Below are 18,130 nucleotides of genomic sequence, written 5' to 3' on the forward strand. Positions count from 1 at the left end.
TTTAAGCTATTACTGATCCATGAGAGGACCTTCCCTCTTATCCCATGACTGCTTACTTTGCTTAAGAGCCTTTGGTGAGGAATCTTGTCAAGGCTTTCTGAAATTCCAAATATCCCCTTCAAAGAACTCTAATAAATTGGGGAGCTATGATTTCCCTTTACAAAAGCCATGTTGACTCTTCCCCAAAATATTGTGCTCACCTATGTTTCTGATTATTCTCTTCTTTACTATACTTTCAGCCAATTTGCCTGCTACTGAAGTTAGGCTTACCAGCCTCTGATTGCCTCTAGAGCCTTTTTTAAAAATTGGCGTTGCATTAGCTATCTGCCAGTCGTCAGGTACAGAGGCTAATTTAAGCAATAGGTTATATGCCACAGTTAGTAGTTGGACAGTTTCATATTTGAATTCCTTCAGCACTCTTGGGTGAATACCACCTGGTCCTGGTGACTTATTACTGTTTAATTTCTCAATTTGTTCCAAAACCTCCTCGATTGATGCCTCGATCTGGGATTGTTCCTCAGATTTGTCACCTAAAAAGAATGACTCAGGTGTGGGAATCTCCCTCACATCCTCGGCAGTGAAGACTGATGCAGAGAATTCATTTAGCTTCTCCTTTTCTTCCTTGAGCGTTCCTTTAGCACCTTGATTGTCCAGTGGCCTCACTGATAGTTTGGTAGGCTTCCTGCTTCTGATGTACTTAGAAAAAAATTTTTTTGTCTTTTGCTAGTTGCTCTTCAAATTCTTTGGTACAATATATGTGTGTCAGGGATTCGTGTATTTTAAAAAAAACCTAGGATGACTAGGTTTCTGTGGTCCTCAGGGAAAATTCCTACTCTAAACTGACAAATTGCACTTTAGAATGGACTTGGTTAGCACTTACATCCCTTTACAAGCATTAAATAGAAGATAAAAATTTGAGCAGTATCTGTAGATAAAGATGTTCTTTTGAACATCTGGATTTGCATAAACATTAATGCATGATAGCCCTGGTCAGTAAGGCTTATGTCTACCCTATATTGAGGTAAATCCCTCAAATTCTGGTTTTCCTTTAGATGAATTTGAATTTAGTTGAAGGAGTACAACAGCTGTGCAACTTTTGATTTAAAAATCAATTAAGTTTTTTTAATTGTAATTTAAAATCAGAGGTTGATCAGGGTTTTTAAACAACCTTATCGTTTTGGGGAGGGGCTCTGGTCTTTCAGTTTAATTATGGGGTTTTTTTTGGTTTTGTTTTGTAATAACATTCTTGAAACTTGATGGAAAAGCATGTTTATTTTTTAAATATGCAGCACATTGTGGATTTTGTTCTGAAAACTGATCAAGTAAGTTGAGGTGACAGCATTAGTACAGCATTCTGTTGATAGGTTTGCTTGAGATTTGGAACAGTCTTGTGAAAGACTCAGAAAAAAGATGTTTAGTTCTGTCAGTGCATCGGGAAGAGGGATTTTCAGACGATTCCTTGTGATGATTTTCAAACAATTCCATGATCTTTTCATGCAGTTCTTTGAGGCTGAAGCTTGGAGAGATCACGGTTTAGTGTACTTAGGTAGATCTGTCATGTCAAAATAAGTGAACAAATCATTGGTAATAGAGAAAAGCAGAAAATCAATCAAATTGCGTAGGAACAAAGGTTAATTTTGGCTTTTCTCTTTTTCTTCCCTCACACCTCCAATAGTTTGATTTAGATTCTATCTGGACATTTATATTTGGAGTTCCTGCCTCCAGTGGCACTGTGGTGTCTTCAATCAACAATGTTTGCACAGAAGCTGCCTTTTTATTATTGGGAATGCTCAGGAGCATGCTGAATTCAGTAAGTATAGAGTCCCCTTGGGGCCCATTTATACACACCTCCTCGTCTCTACTGAACGCCTTAATGCAAAAGACAGATTAGAAAGGCTAGTTTTTCGTTGAACAATGTTGCAAACCAGAATTATAAATCTGTCTCATAGTTTAGGTTGGCAGTTTATTTTTTGGTTTGTTTTTTTTTAATCTGACGATATCAATTTTTATTTTTAAGCATCTTTTAAAATTTTTAACTATTTTAAAAGTTGTGGTAAATTAAGGGTGTTTGGGTTGGTGTTAGGGCTAGGGCAGAGCTGACAGGGGTTGCAGTGGGCTCCCAGCACTGACAGAAGGGCTCCAGGGACCTGAAACACCCAGGCACAAGGTGCGGGGAGGGCCTGTGGTCATGGCCCGGTGGAGCAATGACCCCCCAGGACTCCAAGGAAGAGGACGAGCTCCAAGGTGCAAGGGAAACCACCCTGCTGCTGAATGGCTCCTGTCCAGGGATGGCTACACTCCAAGCCGATGAGTGAATGAGCATGGTCATGACACTGGAGCTGCAGGGTGCATGGTATGGGGAAGGCTGCGGACCTGGTGGGGCAGAACGGAGAACTTCAGCCAGGGCCTCAAGTAGGAGAATGGATCCCTGGCCACAGGGGAGGCCACGCTGCTACTGAACATTTCCTCCCCGAGGATGGCCCCCATACTCCTGGCTGTGAGTGAGCGAGTGGGGCCATGACAGCAGCGCTTCAGAGGGCTCCCTGCGCAGCTGTCAATTTGTGTGACATGAGAAATCAACGTTTACCGATGACTAATGATTTAAATTGAATCTTACCAAGCCTGCTCATAGTTGGCCTTTTGTTACTAATCTAAAATTGTCCTGGGCCTACAGTTCATTCATTTGAGCCAGTGGCTGTAAGATTAATAGTACTTTCACTCAAACACGTTAAAAATTGGATTTTTTTTGTACTTTACAAAAAAGTGGAGATGATAAAATGCCCTTGGCAGAGATTAGGAAATTTCTTTTCTGATTTACATCATTGGGGAATATTTAAGACTTCAATGCCCATCTGCTGGGAGCTATGTGAGTTAAAGATTTGTGCATGAAGAAGCATCCACATACAGACAAGTCCACTGACTATTAATAGCTTCATGCTGGTGGAAATCCACTGGGTGCCAGGAAATGCGGGTTGTATTTTTTTTTTTAAATGCTGATTCTAAACTCATCAAAAGAGAGAGTTTGACATTCCCATATTTACTTAGGCTTGGTGTGTGTATCTGTTCAAACGATCTCCCATGCAATAGTTCTTTCACTTTTGCAGAAATTATCCAATCTGCGTTTTAGAGAGAATTGTTTTAATGGATACACATCACTCTGCTACTCCACCAGGGATTATGGTTGCAAGAAGAAACTCCCAGTCTGGCGCATTTGGCTCTGTGAATACTGGTGCCCCTACACCAGCACATTCGGCTCTGTGAATACGGCACCTGCCTTCTGCCTAGTAAGAAGACTGCAGCATGCGCTGGGAGTATGGGAGCCGACCTGCTGTTACCTGCTGCCCCAGTCATAGGCGTGGACTCTGTGGGTGGGTGCTCCGGGGCTGGAGCGCCCTCGGGAAAAGTTTAATGGGTGCAGAGCACCCACCAACACCAAGCCACCATCTGCCCCCCTCCTCTCGCACTGGTGGCCCCACGCTTGCCAACTCTTCCCTCTCCCTCCCAGTGCTTCCAGAGTGCCGCGAACAGCTGATTCGCAGTGTTCAAGCTCGAGGAGGGAGGGGAGGAGCAGGGAAGAGGCAGGGCGGGGGTGGAGCAGGGGCGGGAAGGGGTAGAGTGTGGGCGGGGCCTGGAGCTGAGTGGGGCAGTCGAGCACCACTGGCAAGATGAGAATTCGGCACTTATGGTCCCGGTGGTGCCCCAAATTTTCAGGTGCCCTACACAGCCGCGTATGCCTAAGGACGGCCCTGGATGGTGGTATTCTTCCATCTGTATTGCCACTTTCCCTCCCCCTTAGAAAGCATCTCCTAGCAAACTTCTTGGACCGAGTCTCTGGTTTCTTCATCAGTAAGATATGTATTTTTTTCCCACCACCCAAGAGACTGAGTCTCATCTTGAATTGCCTTAAGAAATGTAATATTATTTGGGAGGGTTATGTTAAGACTTCTGCTCTATCTCGTGTTTGATAGCTTATGTTCATGTTACTCCCCTTGTATTTGTATTCTTTTCAGTGTGGTGCAATAGCACCAAGAGAGAGCAATTCTGAGACTGCAGTTGCATGCTAAAGGCACTATGAATAATTGTGTGCGTAGGCAGCATAGATTTAGATGTATCCTAATATTACATTTAAAAAATCATATGCTATTCTTTGCATGCCGATAGGCATTAAATATTAATTAGCTAGAAATTTGTTACATTTATATGGGGAAAGTTATTTTCTTTCTTTCATAACATGAAATAGGTTAGACATACCAGTAGTTGTCAAGTGGCGTTTGTGCTTGCACTGTGACACAGCTATTGCTCTTTAAGAAAATACATTACAGTAACTCCTCATTTAACGTCGTCCCGCTTAACGTTGTTTTAATGTTATGTTCCTGTTCAATTAGGCTGTGCCTATGTGGGGTAAGCCAGGGGCACTTCCCAACCACAGTACAGTACTGTACAGTATATAATGCCTTTTGTCTGCCCCAAAAAAATTTCCTTGGAACCTAACCCCCCACATTTACATTAAATCTTATGGGAAAATTGGATTCGTTCACTTTCACTTAAAGCTGCATTTTTCAGGAACATAACTACAACGTTCAGTGAGGAGCTACTGTACTTTAGAAAGAGAGTTCTTTTTTAACTATTGCCATCTACAATAATTTTTCAAATTTCTTTTCATCATAGCCTTGGCAGTCAGAGGAAGAAGGCTCTTGGCTTCGAGAATATCCGGTGACCTTGATGCAGTTCTTTCGATATTTGTATCACAATGTTCCAGACCTGACTTCAATGTGGATGAGTCCAGAGTTCCTGTGTGCATTGGCAGCAACCGTGTTTCCTTTCAACATCCGACCTTACTCTGAGATGGTAGGTAATTGAAAAATAGAATACACTCCAGCTAGGCTATTGAGTTTTCACTTGCCTGTCAGTTCCCTCAAATTTTAGCCAGTTGACAGCATAGCCACGGTGAATAGGCTACAAGTTAAAGACTTCTTCATAAGATAGAAGTAGGTATGTAATGGTTGTTACGGTAGGGTCACATTATGCTTCTCTGAGGTCCTGTTGGCATTTCTTTTATGAACTCCATTTTTTAAAGGGATTGTTACTGATCTGAGATGAACTTTTATACCTAGATTCTTAGACCAAGAGCGTGTTATTTTTCACCATTTAAAGAAAATATTTTATGTCTAATTAGATGATGAAATTAATCAGGCCTTGATCTATAATACGAACAAATGACTAAAAAAACTTAACGCTAAATTGGAGGTCAGTTGCTGCACAATCTACTATGAAATTTCAATTCATTGCTCTGGGGGAGATGTATGCATTTTATAGAATATTTTTCTTTGGTGCATTGTCTGACCACCTCAGAGATTTTAATGAATTTACCCTTTTCAGCACCCCTTCTGGGTAAGATGGGGCAATATTGGCCCCATTTCATAGGTAGGGAAACTGACACAAATAGCTTCATTTACTTGCCCAGGGTCAGAGAAGAAGCATGTGGTAAAGCCTTGAAACTACAACCATAGTTCTCTCAAATCCCTCTCCACTGCCTTAACCACAAGACCATCTTTCCTCTGTTATCCAAGGCTATATCTACACTGCAAACCACTGGCGGTGGCAGGCGGTAGGTACATATAGCCACATGCCATAGTGAAAAGCAGGCTGCATCCACACTGCAGTGTGTTGCTACACATGTCCGTGAAAGGCTCTGGCAGTGGGGAAGCAATGGGAAAAGACTCCAGCACGAGGGAGCTGCTGGAGATTTTCCCTGTTGCCTCCTCGCTGCCAAAGCCTTTCCCTGTAATGGAAAGCCACTCAGCAGTGTGACATTACATTGCTAAAAATAGCAATGTGGACAGCTGAGGCTGCTTGGGTGTGTAGAGAGCTATGTGGGGTACAGACCCTAAGGGTTGGGGCATGTCTTTACTCACCTAACAGTGCCTCGCCATCTACACTGCTGTTTATACCCATGCAAAGAAGATATGCAGTGTATATACTCTACATGCTGCTATAAGGAGTGTGCAGTGTAGATGTACCCATAGTTGTTACATTCCAACCTGAAGAGGAGGTAGGAGTTCCGTTGTTTGTGTTGCCTTCTTTACATGCCACTTGTTGGAATTTCCTCCTTGTTGGCTGCTTCACTCTGAATGTCACATTACAGATCACACCATCATGCTTACAGAGCAAATAAGGGAAAGGAAAAGAGTGATTATCCATGGCTGATGTTGTAGCACAGTTGTATTGATTGAAATGTTGACAAAAATATAACCAGAGATGTGAAGAAGTTTAATGAAGAATAATATCCCTTCACAAACTACTTCTAGTAGATGAAACTATTGACCTAATGTCACCATACCCAGGTATAGGCACAGAGTTGGAAATGTACAGACTAGTGTGTCTTTTTGAAATAGGTGCACTCATAATTCATTCACTTCAACTGATTTGTTCAGTTAACATGAACTGAAAATATATTGCATATAGCAGCGTGCTAATTATGAAATGATAAATGTCTTGTAAATTACTTTACAGAAAACAGATTGCTAATTGTGAAATTACAACTCTCTTACCTTTTTCCCACCAAAGGCGTGATGGAAATGAAATATCTGTAAGGCTGTTTAGAATGAGAGGAGTGACTTGGTGTATAATGTGGGAAAATGTTGGAATAGTAGGAAAATATCTCTGCCCAACTCCTTTGTGATCTTAAGATAACTTGAAAAACCTGAATAGTGTCTATGGATAGTAGTGAAAACAATGCCTGGGTCACTCTTTCAAAACTTATATTCCCCTTAAGTAACAAATATGTATTATACTTTCCATATGTGCATGATACTTAGCTAGAGTTAGAAATTTGTTCACTTTTGGTAAATCTCAACTTTTGTCAAAAGACTACAGTTTGTACCCATTAGTGAATTTAAGGTGGGGTAGGGAAATCCTCCTAAACTGGAATGCCTCTCTTAGGGTACGTCTTCACTTACCGGAGGGTCCGGCGGCAGGCAATCGATGTTCTGGGATCGATCCCGGAAGTGCTCGCCGTCGACGCCGGTACTCCAGCTCGCCGAGAGGAGTACGCGGCATCGACGGGGGAGCCTTCCTGCCGCGTCTGGACCCGCGGTAAGTTCGGACTAAGGTACTTCGAATTCAGCTACATTATTAACGTAGCTGAATTTGCGTACCTTAGTCCGAAGTGGGGGCTTAGTGGGGACCAGGCCTTAGATTGTATTTAAAGTTCATTATTAGGAATCTTGCTATGTTGCTCATATAGTTTTATGTAATGGTACGTTACAAGGAACTCTTTCACAATTGCCATGATATCCTTCATTATCACAAAATGTATTTATGTATATGTATATATTTAAAAAAAAAAAAAAGAGAGAGCTGGGGAGTTCATCCTGTTTCACACTGGGGAGCTGAGACCTGGGCATGACCATCTTTCAAAAAAGGTATCTTCAGAGAAACAGAATTATGGGGTAAATAAATAACTCAAACATAAAATAATATGGAAAAAAAACAGTAGCAGTTAAGGAAATAATGACAAAGTTGTAGAGTTTTAACATGTTGATTTTTTTTCACAGGTTACTGATCTTGATGATGAAGTTGGATCCCCAGCTGAAGAGTTCAGAGCATTTGCAGCCGACACTGGCATGAACAGGAGCCAATCAGAGTACTGCAATGTGGGCTCCAAGACCTACCTAACCAACCATCCTGCCAAGAAGTTTGTGTTTGACTTCATGCGTGTGCTCATAATAGATAACCTCTGCCTCACACCTGCTAGCAAGCAGACTCCACTAATAGACCTCCTGCTAGAGGTAGGACTGCTATTTTCCTGCTCTTTTTACAGAGTAAACTTCATATGAAACTTTTTTTTCATATGCGGTTGTTTTTTCAGGTTGTATTAAATGTTGAATATCAGGACTACTGTTGGTTTATATAATGGTTTTAAATTGTCATTTAACATCCACCAATGGAGTTTAGAGACATTTTACGTGCTCATGTTTTTTAATGTTTTGTTTTTTTGGTTTTTTGCTCTCGGTTGTTTAATACCTTGAAGCTTAAAAATAACTTAAGAGATACGATCCCAGTCAAACATGGAGAGGTTATTTAAAAGACATCCGTATGTAGGTGGTAATTCATTATTTAAGCTGATGAGTTGGCTCAGACAGTGTGGCATGGCGGGGAAGGGTACTGATATTACAGTCCTGGGGTACGCCAACAGAGAGAGAAGGCAGAGAACATTCAGCTAGGTAGGATTAGCAATATACTGAAATAAAACTGTTGCCTCTTAAAGAGCAGGTAGAAAAAGAGGCTTTGTATGCAGTGTCGCTTTCCAAAACCTTCATGGTTTCTCTGTGTGAGCTTCAGAAGTGTGTTTGTGTCGCTATCCCAAAGCTAATATTGAAATAAAAAAAAAGTATTTTGAGTTTATATATTCATTCAAATAGTTAATTTAAGTGTGACATACACTAGTGGGTGCCAGTGTGAGCTAAGGAAATAAGTCTATTTTTCCCATTACAAATATCGTAACAAATTATTTGTTAATATTTTAGTAGTTTCTGTTACAGAGAAAATAGGCTGGCAAAACAGAAATCTGCCTTATGGAAATGAAAATAACGCTCACTCTATTCAGTATAAAATGATACAGTGCAACCCATGGATTGAACTCCATCCTTAAACTTAACTTAAAGTCTCTGCTATAAAAGTAAGGCAGGGTTATAATTGGATAAATGTAGTCCAAGAGGCTTAGAAGTCAGAAATGGGAGAAAGATCATCCAGTCCCTCTCTTGCCAAAGCTGGATGGGTCCCAGTCATATGTGTTCCAGAAAATTAGATGTTTTTATTTGTAACAAATAAATAATTGATAACCTCCTTAGATTTTATGTACCTAACAAGGTGAAAATTTCCATGGAATAACCATAGTTGTCAGCATATGGCATCTCTTTCTGTTCTGCTGCCCTTTCCTTAAAGCAGCTTTCTCTACCTATTGATTATGTGTTGTAGGCTTCCCCTGAAAGATCAACAAGGACACAGCAGAAAGAGTTTCAGACTTACATTTTGGACAGTGTGATGGACCACTTACTTGCAGCTGATGTTTTATTGGGTAATTTCTTATTTCCTTTTCATTTATTGATGCACATGTCATCCATTCTCCATTACCAAAGCCAACATCAGTCTTCGGTGGTTTTGTTTTTGTTTTTAATCTCTTCTTCTCCCTTTCCTTAAGATTTGTTTCTCCTTATCTTCTGTATCTTTTTGTCCCTTGATATGTAAGGGGATATATTACTTTTCTTACACTCATGACAGCAAATCTCCATCATGCCCAATCTGTTAGGAGTTAGGAGTTCAAAAAGTGTTATACAGGTGAAGCATGTTTTACAATTATGAACCCAAAAAAAAATTGGCTAAGAAAGGAGGCAAGAGGAAATAGGACTGAATTTTATCATCCCTGCCCTGCACCATCAATTATGCTCTCTTCCCCTCAACAGAGGGCTGGCCCTTCCCCCAGTTTTAGTTGTGTCTGGGGCTTAGATTGCTAGAAGTTGGCCTTTTTTCCTTTGCCATCTTTTATTATTTTATTTATGTTACTGCAACAGCCAAGAGAACTCTGTGGGATTAGAGCCTCAGTGTGAAGGAGCTGAGCAAACACAACAGGACACTGTCCTTTTCCCTGAAAACCTTGTTATCTAGATGGCAGTATGAAGGACTGACAGAGGAGAGGCAGATGATCATTGAGATGGCTCTGAGACTAGTGCCCAGTTTGACTTCATACTCATCAGCTATACTCCCCAGAAATTCTCACTTTGCCCTATTCCCCAATCCCTCCTCCGTGGCCAAACTTGGATCTCTGAGGCCTTTGTGGGTTTTCTGTTTAACTCCTCTATCTCCTCTCATCTCTTTAGGGTGAGACTGAAGTTCTCCTCTGTCCTTCCCTTTCCTCCTAGTCTGGTGTTAGGAGTGTCAGAAAAGAACAAATTTGTCACTGTCCCCTGCTCACCAATTGCAGATTTTGTGGAGGCTGTTATTAAAAATGGCAGCAGCCTCTTTTCAGTCAAGTGTTGCTTCCCTTTTCCATGGTTATTGTTTATGAAGTCATCTGTAGGAGATAATATCTTCTTTTGGAACCAGAGAGAATGGAGAAGCATGCAGGGATGGGGCTATATCTCTTTTTAAACAAAACTAAATATTTGCAGGGTCCAAAAAGTTATACCTCCTAGGGTCCAATTTATTAACAGTAATTCCAAAATAATGGTACATGAAGCACCATATCAAACCTTCTCCTCAGATTTGCCTTCCCTTTTAGTTACGTCAGTTCAACTGAAGTCTTCTCCCCAGGCTTGGTTGCCCCAGGATTTCTTTCTTCAAGATTTGTCTGTTCTAAATTCTAGCTGTCTGCATGAGGAATGTTCTCACTTCCCTTATATATGGAGGGGGGGAGGGATAACAAGTCAACTGCACCAGTGAGTGAACACAACCCACGTAATGGTTCCCAGCAAGATCAACACCTGCTAATGGTGGGGAGTTTGAGGCAAACACTATCAGCTTGTTACAGTGCCTCAGAATAAGCTCTCTATTAAAAAATAAAATACAGTTGGTGTAGAACTCCTATTGATCCTCAGTTTTTACCAGGTGAGGGCCAGTGGGGAGCAAGATACCAACTGTTTTAAAAATCACTATATGTATTAACAAAGGACTAGATTGTGCTATGTGCATGAAGCCCATGGTAAGGGGCTGTGCATAAACCTACTGTTGTGGGCGAGCACTGGAAGGCATTGCGACTCAGAGCGGCACCATCCCTTGAGGGCGGGCGGTTGCTTTTGAGGGGGAAGTGATTTACCAAACCCATTTAAAAGGAGTAGCATGCTCTTGTCCCCATCCAGGGTGCCCGACCATCTCTTTTGGGGTGGAGGGCAGAGCCATGGCTTCATCTGGTTCTCACCCAATTGCTCCTGGGGGGAAACAGTTTGAGGCACTGCCCCTATATTCCCCAAGTGCGGGACTGCTGTTATGGCCAGCCTCATGCGGTTGCAGAAGCAGGAAGAGGAATCCTTATTTCCTTCTACTCCATTCATCAGCACTATAAGAGCTAGCTACTAGCTAGTCGTAAGAAAACAGGAAACTAGCAGAGCTTATGGCAAGGGCTGTGCTTAGCATGAGACACCCCGGGGACTTTGACTGTTGTTGTAAACTAAGATCTGTTATTTGTTAGGAAATGGTTTTGTTTAGCACTAGTTTAATATGAACAATATCAACATGACAGCCTACAGAACAATTTCTAGTAAATAGTACACTCCATCTGAAAGTCCCCAGCTCCCTACATGCATTCATCTCCGAATTCTTATTCCTTCCCATAATCTGTGTCAGCAGACGTACATCCTGCTGAGAACGCTAATTCACTTTAACTTTTTGTTGCTGGTGAACTCAGATGTGGAATTGTTGTTCCTGTCATGAGGAAGAAACCCACACAAGCATATATTTTGGCTGTAGGTGTTCTTTGTTTTTTAACAGTGTGTTAGTTCATGCGCAAATGAAGTATAGGTGTTCATGTTAGCAGGTGAATACACACACCATTGGGCATTAGACAAAATACAGATATACCTTCCTATTATAAACTTGATGTATCAAATTAACTTGGTGGTGGTTAGTATTACAGTAGCAATTTTGGGTCCCTGGTGCTAGGTGCTGTGTATGCATAAGAGAGAAATATAGAGGTGCATCATTCATGGAGATTTAGTGCCTTCCTTTGGGAGACCAATATGCAGGAATCCTCAAATGATGGATAGGAGGTCTCCATGCTTAAGGAACCATCTCTTGATGGGAACAGTCTCACCAACTATTCTCCTGTCTGAATTTCCTTCTTTGGAAAAATGTTATTGGGGAGGTTGTGGTGAGGCAACCGTGTGGAGGCCTCAGATTTCCTTGAATCCTTTCAGTAGCTTTAGACTTGGGTATGGCATGGATGTTGTGCTGATCTTGTTAGCCATCATGCTCCAGAAGGTGAACAAAATCAGGTGTCCATGATGCTTCTCTTATATCAGACCAATAACGGATACAAAAGATCATCTTATTGACTTCATGAAGTCAGTCACAAACACAAGGAGTTGTACTTGTGTGCCTCCGCTCTGTCCTCTTAGAGAGAGATCAGTTGGTGGAGTAAAGCCTTGCCCAACAAATATTAACACATCCTTAAATATGTACATAAGGCATTGTTTTTCTTCCTTCCTTGTTTTGGTCTGTGATTAAAAATATGCCTTCAGTGCCCACTTCAAATTGCCACTATTACAGTTCAATAAACACCTTGCATACAACATTAAGCTCCTTTTGTTTGACTAGCAATTCCAGGTAGCATTTCATTCAGATGACTGTAGCACTTTCTCCATGTTGCAGAATAAAGAACTTAGTCTTTAGAAAGCTGTTGGGCATGCTGAACACAGATAGGTGGTTGGAGAGGGTTTTTGTTTTTTGTTGTTGTTTAAATCATTTTTGTTTTCTTTTGTAATTTAGGTGAAGATGCATCTCTGCCTATTACAAGTGGTGGTAGTTACCAGGTGCTGGTGAACAATGTGTTTTATTTCACACAGCGTGTGGTGGATAAGCTTTGGCAGGGCATGTTCAACAAGGAATCCAAACTTCTTGTAGAATTCATCATTCAGCTAATTGCACAGGTAACAGTTCATAATAGTAGTAGTAGTAGTAGTAGTATTACTATAGTGCCTAGGAGCTCAAGTCATGGTCCAGGACCCCCCAGTGCTCTACAAACACAGAACAAAAGGATGGTCCCAGCCCCAGAGAAAGCATATTTGTTTAATTAGTTTTAAAAGATTGTCCAGAGCATTAGATGCACACTCATGCTTTTTTATAGCTTGTAAATATCTAAATAAATAAATTAGGCTTTTTTGCATAATTTCATCTACTGGTGCTGATTCCAAGGTGTGGTGTCTTTTGTAAGAGAATATTTTTAAAATAGCGTGCGCATTTTAAAATGGAGTTTAGCTTAATACCGGCAGTCCTCGGACTTAGGACACAATTGGTTCCTGAAAATTGCGTTGTAAGTCGAAACGTTGTAACTCGGAACTGCAAGACAGTCCATTGCAGGACTGAGCGTCATGAAGTCTAAACCAATTGTCATGAGTCAAATCAGGGTGTCAATTCAGAAACGTCGAAAGTGCTGTTTGTCGTAAATCAAACGTCATAAAGTTGAGGACTGCCTGTATTTTGAAGGAAACTAGAACTTCCTTAGCCTGCAAAGCTTTTTAAGTTAATATAACATAAGCAAGAAAGTCAAGTTTTTAGTTTTCTCCCTTTGTGAGCCCTGTGCGGTCTTGCCTTGCAACTTGGACTGGCATAGTTTACCCCCTTAACAGCAAGCGTGGTGAAAGAGACGGTTGTCCACCTTATCTTTCTCTTTGGCTGTGTGATGATGATAAACATGATATAAATGCCTAGATGAATGGAAACAACTCAGGACAAGATTTCCCCCTTCATCCCCAACATCTTGGGCCCTCCACAAATTATTTGGCAGTTATATTATTGAAGATATGAACAATCTTAGGTGTCATTTTGCAAGCCATTAGTGCATGAAGATTCCAGAGAAATTTATTAGGCTGCTACATACCAAAGGATTTGCAGGTTTGCATACATAGTGTTTAGACATTCTCATGCCAAACTGGGAGAGGAGACTAAAAGAGCAATGAAAGTTTTCTTGTTAGTGCTCTGTCTTTGGAAATATATGGGCTTTTCTCCTCAGCCTTTTTCTTTTTTTCCCCTTTTTGAGTCTGCACCTTCATAGCATGACCTGTTGGTGTCTATATGTAGTAGGTCAATGTTCTGATTTGATACAATATTTTGATAGTAGGGTTGACTCATATACCTGTCTGAGTATGCTGTATTCATCTCTCTGGTGTCTGAGTGCCTGATGAGGAGAGAGGTCTTGTCTATTCTAGGGGTATTTTCCTGATTATTCAGGCTTAAAACCATTGCTGCAGCATAGATAAGACTCTGATGCTGGGAACCATTTTTATAAGTGAATTAGTTAACTTGCTTTCAGATTAATTAGATTTAAAACTGTTATGAATTTGTGGGAGTATTTCTGTAGTAAGATGAGTCCAAAGATTCCTCCTCCTCCTCTTCCACTGAATTTCATTGAGAAGCTTTGTTGTGGAAATTAGAACACAGCATTTCAATAAGTTACCATAGAAGTTGCCATAAAACAAAATTCTTATCAGTCCATTTATCAGCATGACTTCAGTTCTCATTTCCAGGCAGGCACATCATTAATACATATTGGGATTGAGCGGGGGAATTAATCAGTACAAAGATCTCTTAGAAAAATGAAAGTTTTTTGAAAAAAATCAGTGTAGGATTTGAAGAAATAAGTTTGTGTGGAGATTTCACTATCTGACATTATATTAATTGTTTTGTACTTTCCATCAGTCAAAAAGAAGATCTCAGGGGTTATCACTGGATGCTGTTTATCACTGCCTGAATAGGACCATCTTGTATCAGTTCTCAAGGGCACACAAAACTGTCCCTCAGCAAGTTGCTCTCCTTGATTCTCTAAGGGTCCTTACGGTGAACAGAAACCTAATTCTGGGACCCGGGAACCATGATCAGGAGTTCATCTGCTGTCTAGCTCATTGCCTGATTAATCTGCATATGGGAAGGTAAGTGCCTCAGACTTAAATTCATCATACTAGGGTCAGTCTTGTACAGTGTTTCTTCTTCCTCTCTAAGCTATGGCTGCTTACCGATGAATCACAAACAGTTGGCAAAATTGTGGATATCTGTTTATAATGTTTGTTGCCAGGAAAGTGCAAGATAACTGAAATGGTTCATCTTGAACAAAATTACAATTGGGTAATAGTCTTACGATTATACCCCTATCTCCTTTTCCACAACTATGTTAAGATATTGGTACACGAATATACCTTGTTCATCAGCCTTATTAAGCTTTAATAGTGTAAAATATCTGAATTTTCTGGATATTCATATTCTTCCAGTGAATTTTTTTTCCTGGTTTGTTCTTTGTATTTTATCCAAAGTCTCTTGAATATTAATACCAGCAGGAAGCTAATGCTTCCTATTTGACACTTGTCATTAATTTGAATTGTACAAGTTCCACCCTATCTTTCCCCAGTGACTTTAGTAGAAAACCATGCCCTTCTTCATAAAACTGCAGCTCAGAGTGAGGCTGTATATCCCCATATCCCCAAAACAAGAGGGACCAGAAACATGTCTCTGCTCCTGTAGCAGTACACGTTGCTTCAGTTTGATGATACCACAGAAAGATTAACCACTTCAGTTCTTAAACCCTATCTGCTGCTGTTCATTCTAAATTTATTGTAGTGGTGTTGATGGGTTTGGACTGGAAGCGGAAGCCAGGATGACCACTTGGCACATTATGATCCCCTCTGACATAGAACCAGATGGAGTCTACAATCAAGACATTAGCGAAGGTAATAAAAAAAAGCAGCTAAACCTCAGATATCTATTAACACTAGATTCTTAAAATGTTCTTATTCGTCTCCTTCCCTTCCTCAGCACCAGTCTTCTTCCCATTTTTTGGTGGGGGGTGTTCACAGAAGGAGAGGGTGGTTATCTGAGATGGTAAACATATCAAAAATATAGAACACTTCTCAATATTTCTGTGAAGCATCCAGTGTCAGCTGTCTATTTATCAAAACAGTAAGAACATTTCCGTCCCTTTCTGATATGGCTATAAAGGCCATTAAAAGTGTTAACAATACTAATTAGAAGCAAAATTTGTTTAGATATATATATATATAGAGAGAGAGAGAGGCTAGTCCAATATGAATCGATAGTTTTGTGTATGTCAGCACAAAAGTAAACAGAGGTAAGAAATAACTAGGGTTAGGAATGAGGTATATAATTCAGTGAAAACAGCAGGATCTGTCAGTCACTGGAAATTAGCTACCAACTTGGTCCAGAGTGGGAAACTGGGATTATCACAGATGGGTTAGAGAGTAGGTAGGATGCATGAGAAGCAGGTAGGAGAGAAGAACCAAAGAGCCCCTAATCATACATGAAGAAAAGAAACAGGAGAAATAGGAAGATATGAAAGAAGCAGTTTTAGGAATAAGGGACATCAGTGTAAAAGTTAAGTTCACAGTCAATCCTTATCCCAGAGAGTGAGTGGCCACCCCATTCCTGTTCTGTACCTTCTCAGTATTCACCAGGATCAGTTCGACAGAACCAACCCTTAGAGGAGAAGATTCAGTGAGGTGAGCATTTCTAGTTTCATGCATATATATATAATTACATACACAAACTATGCTAAAAGAACATTAGTAAGGTTGCAAAGTCAAAGACTCAAAAGTTAAGAAATGTCAGAGTTTAAAGTTGTACATGCAACCTTAATTCCACCCCCTTTTGCATATACATTATGATAGTTTTTGATTACATGATCCCACAGGACTCCTGCCTCATTCAGTGAACAGAATGGACAGCGCTCAGTGAATGAGCAGCTATTCAGTATTTTGTTTTTCTTCATTGTTCAGTGTGTGACCCTAGGCCTCATTTACTGCATATTATTCAAACCTTTCTCTGAAGACAGCATTACTGATTTCCTCATGGTTTTTTTTTCCCCCCTAAGGTACTCAATGCATAGCATCTGAGTGTTTCACAAACATTAATTATCCTCCTGGCTACAATGCCTTCAAAAGTGACATTCCTGATAAAAGAGGCCATCATGGAACCTACCAGAGTGATCGGGCACACTCCTGCCACCTATGCCCAGACCCCAAAGAGGGCTGAAAAACACTACTTTGTTGTCACCCAAGGATTGGAATTCCTGTTTTCCCACCCTAATCCCAATTCCCTAGTAGTCCAGGCAGTTACAAAAGAAGCCTGTGACACCAACCCAAATCCACTCCACCAGATAAAGATGCCAAATGACATAACCTATTCCAAAGGAATCTATTTTCTTCAGTTAGCTTAGCATTCTGAACAGCAAACTTCCAAGCTTTGATGTTGAAGTATGGCTTCTTGAATTATAACAAGATTTTAGAGTTCATGAGCAAACTTCCTCAGGAATGCAGATCTAACTTTCAGGCCATTCTGGAGGAGGAAAAGCTAGTAGTAAGTTCTTCCTTCCCTTCAGGCATCCCTTGACACAGTAATAGGCTCCATGGTTATCTCAATAATCATGATACAGGCTTCATGGCTGCAGGCCTCTGGGTTCCCCAAAGAGGCCCAAACCACCACTGAGGACTTTCCCTTTGATGGCAGCAACCTCTTTAGTAACCAAACCGATGAGTTGCATACTCTCAAAGATTCACAAACTACCATCCTCTCTCTGGCTATTTATACTCCGGTACCCTGTAGAAAATACTCCAGGCCTCCTCTGCCTCAGCATTGACCACTGCCTTCTTCCTACAGATGATGTATGAACCTCCAAGAAATGTCAGGGTAGGCACCTGAACCCCTGTCCTCTACTTTGCAGCCATGTCTTAGAAAGTTGTTTAGATAAGACATCTATGGGTTGACAGCCAGTCTCCCTTGCCCACTGTCACACCCTTTCTCCTGGTGTGACATGCTATTACAATGGACAAGTGGGTCCTGGACGTTCTATCAAATAGCTACACGCTAGAATGGCTCCCTCCCCCCTCCAAAAAAAGACAAAAACCTTCCTTGTCCCTTTTCAGGGACCCCCTCTCATGAGAGGATTTTGAAACAGGAGTCAGACTGCCTTTTTCAATTGGGGGCAATAGACACTATACCACTCTCTCACACAGGGAAGGACTTTTACTCTAGGTACTTCCTTGTCCCCAAAAAGAAAGGTGGCTGGAGGCCCATTCTGGACTTCAGACAATTGAATTTCTGCATACAACACTCAAAGTTCAGAATAATTGACCACTCTGGCCTCTATAATACTCTCCATCAATTTAGGCAACCGGAATATAGCCCTCAATTGCAAAGACCTATTTTCATGTGGATGTTCACCCCGCTTACAGACGATTTCTGTGCTTCATAGTGAGCCAAGAACACTTTAACTACAGCATGCTCCCTTTCAGCCTCTCGGCTGTCCCATGGGTATTTACAAAAGTTGTTGCAGAGGTGGCCACTTACCTTCTCGGACAAGGAAGACCAGTACTTTCTTTCCTGGATGACCGGGCTGTTCGCTGGTCAGTTATAC

General features: G+C 41.0%; 1 protein-coding gene across 6 annotated transcripts in view; it reads left to right on the plus strand.

Annotated features, from left to right (window-relative positions):
- Positions 1–18,130, plus strand: part of WDFY3 (WD repeat and FYVE domain containing 3) — a 289,358-nt gene that overhangs the window by 210,445 nt on the left and 60,783 nt on the right. For all 6 annotated transcript variants that reach the window (XM_005292053.5, XM_005292052.5, XM_042856446.2 and 3 more), the window contains 7 exons: positions 1,676–1,810; positions 4,669–4,848; positions 7,557–7,790; positions 8,980–9,079; positions 12,481–12,641; positions 14,410–14,639; positions 15,322–15,431. In XM_005292053.5, the coding sequence (XP_005292110.1) occupies positions 1,676–1,810; positions 4,669–4,848; positions 7,557–7,790; positions 8,980–9,079; positions 12,481–12,641; positions 14,410–14,639; positions 15,322–15,431 (1,150 nt within the window). The remainder of the gene's footprint in view (positions 1–1,675; positions 1,811–4,668; positions 4,849–7,556; positions 7,791–8,979; positions 9,080–12,480; positions 12,642–14,409; positions 14,640–15,321; positions 15,432–18,130) is intronic.

Source organism: Chrysemys picta, chromosome 5 (assembly GCF_011386835.1).
Source record: "Chrysemys picta bellii isolate R12L10 chromosome 5, ASM1138683v2, whole genome shotgun sequence".
In the NCBI taxonomy this organism is placed as follows: Eukaryota; Metazoa; Chordata; order Testudines; family Emydidae; genus Chrysemys; species Chrysemys picta.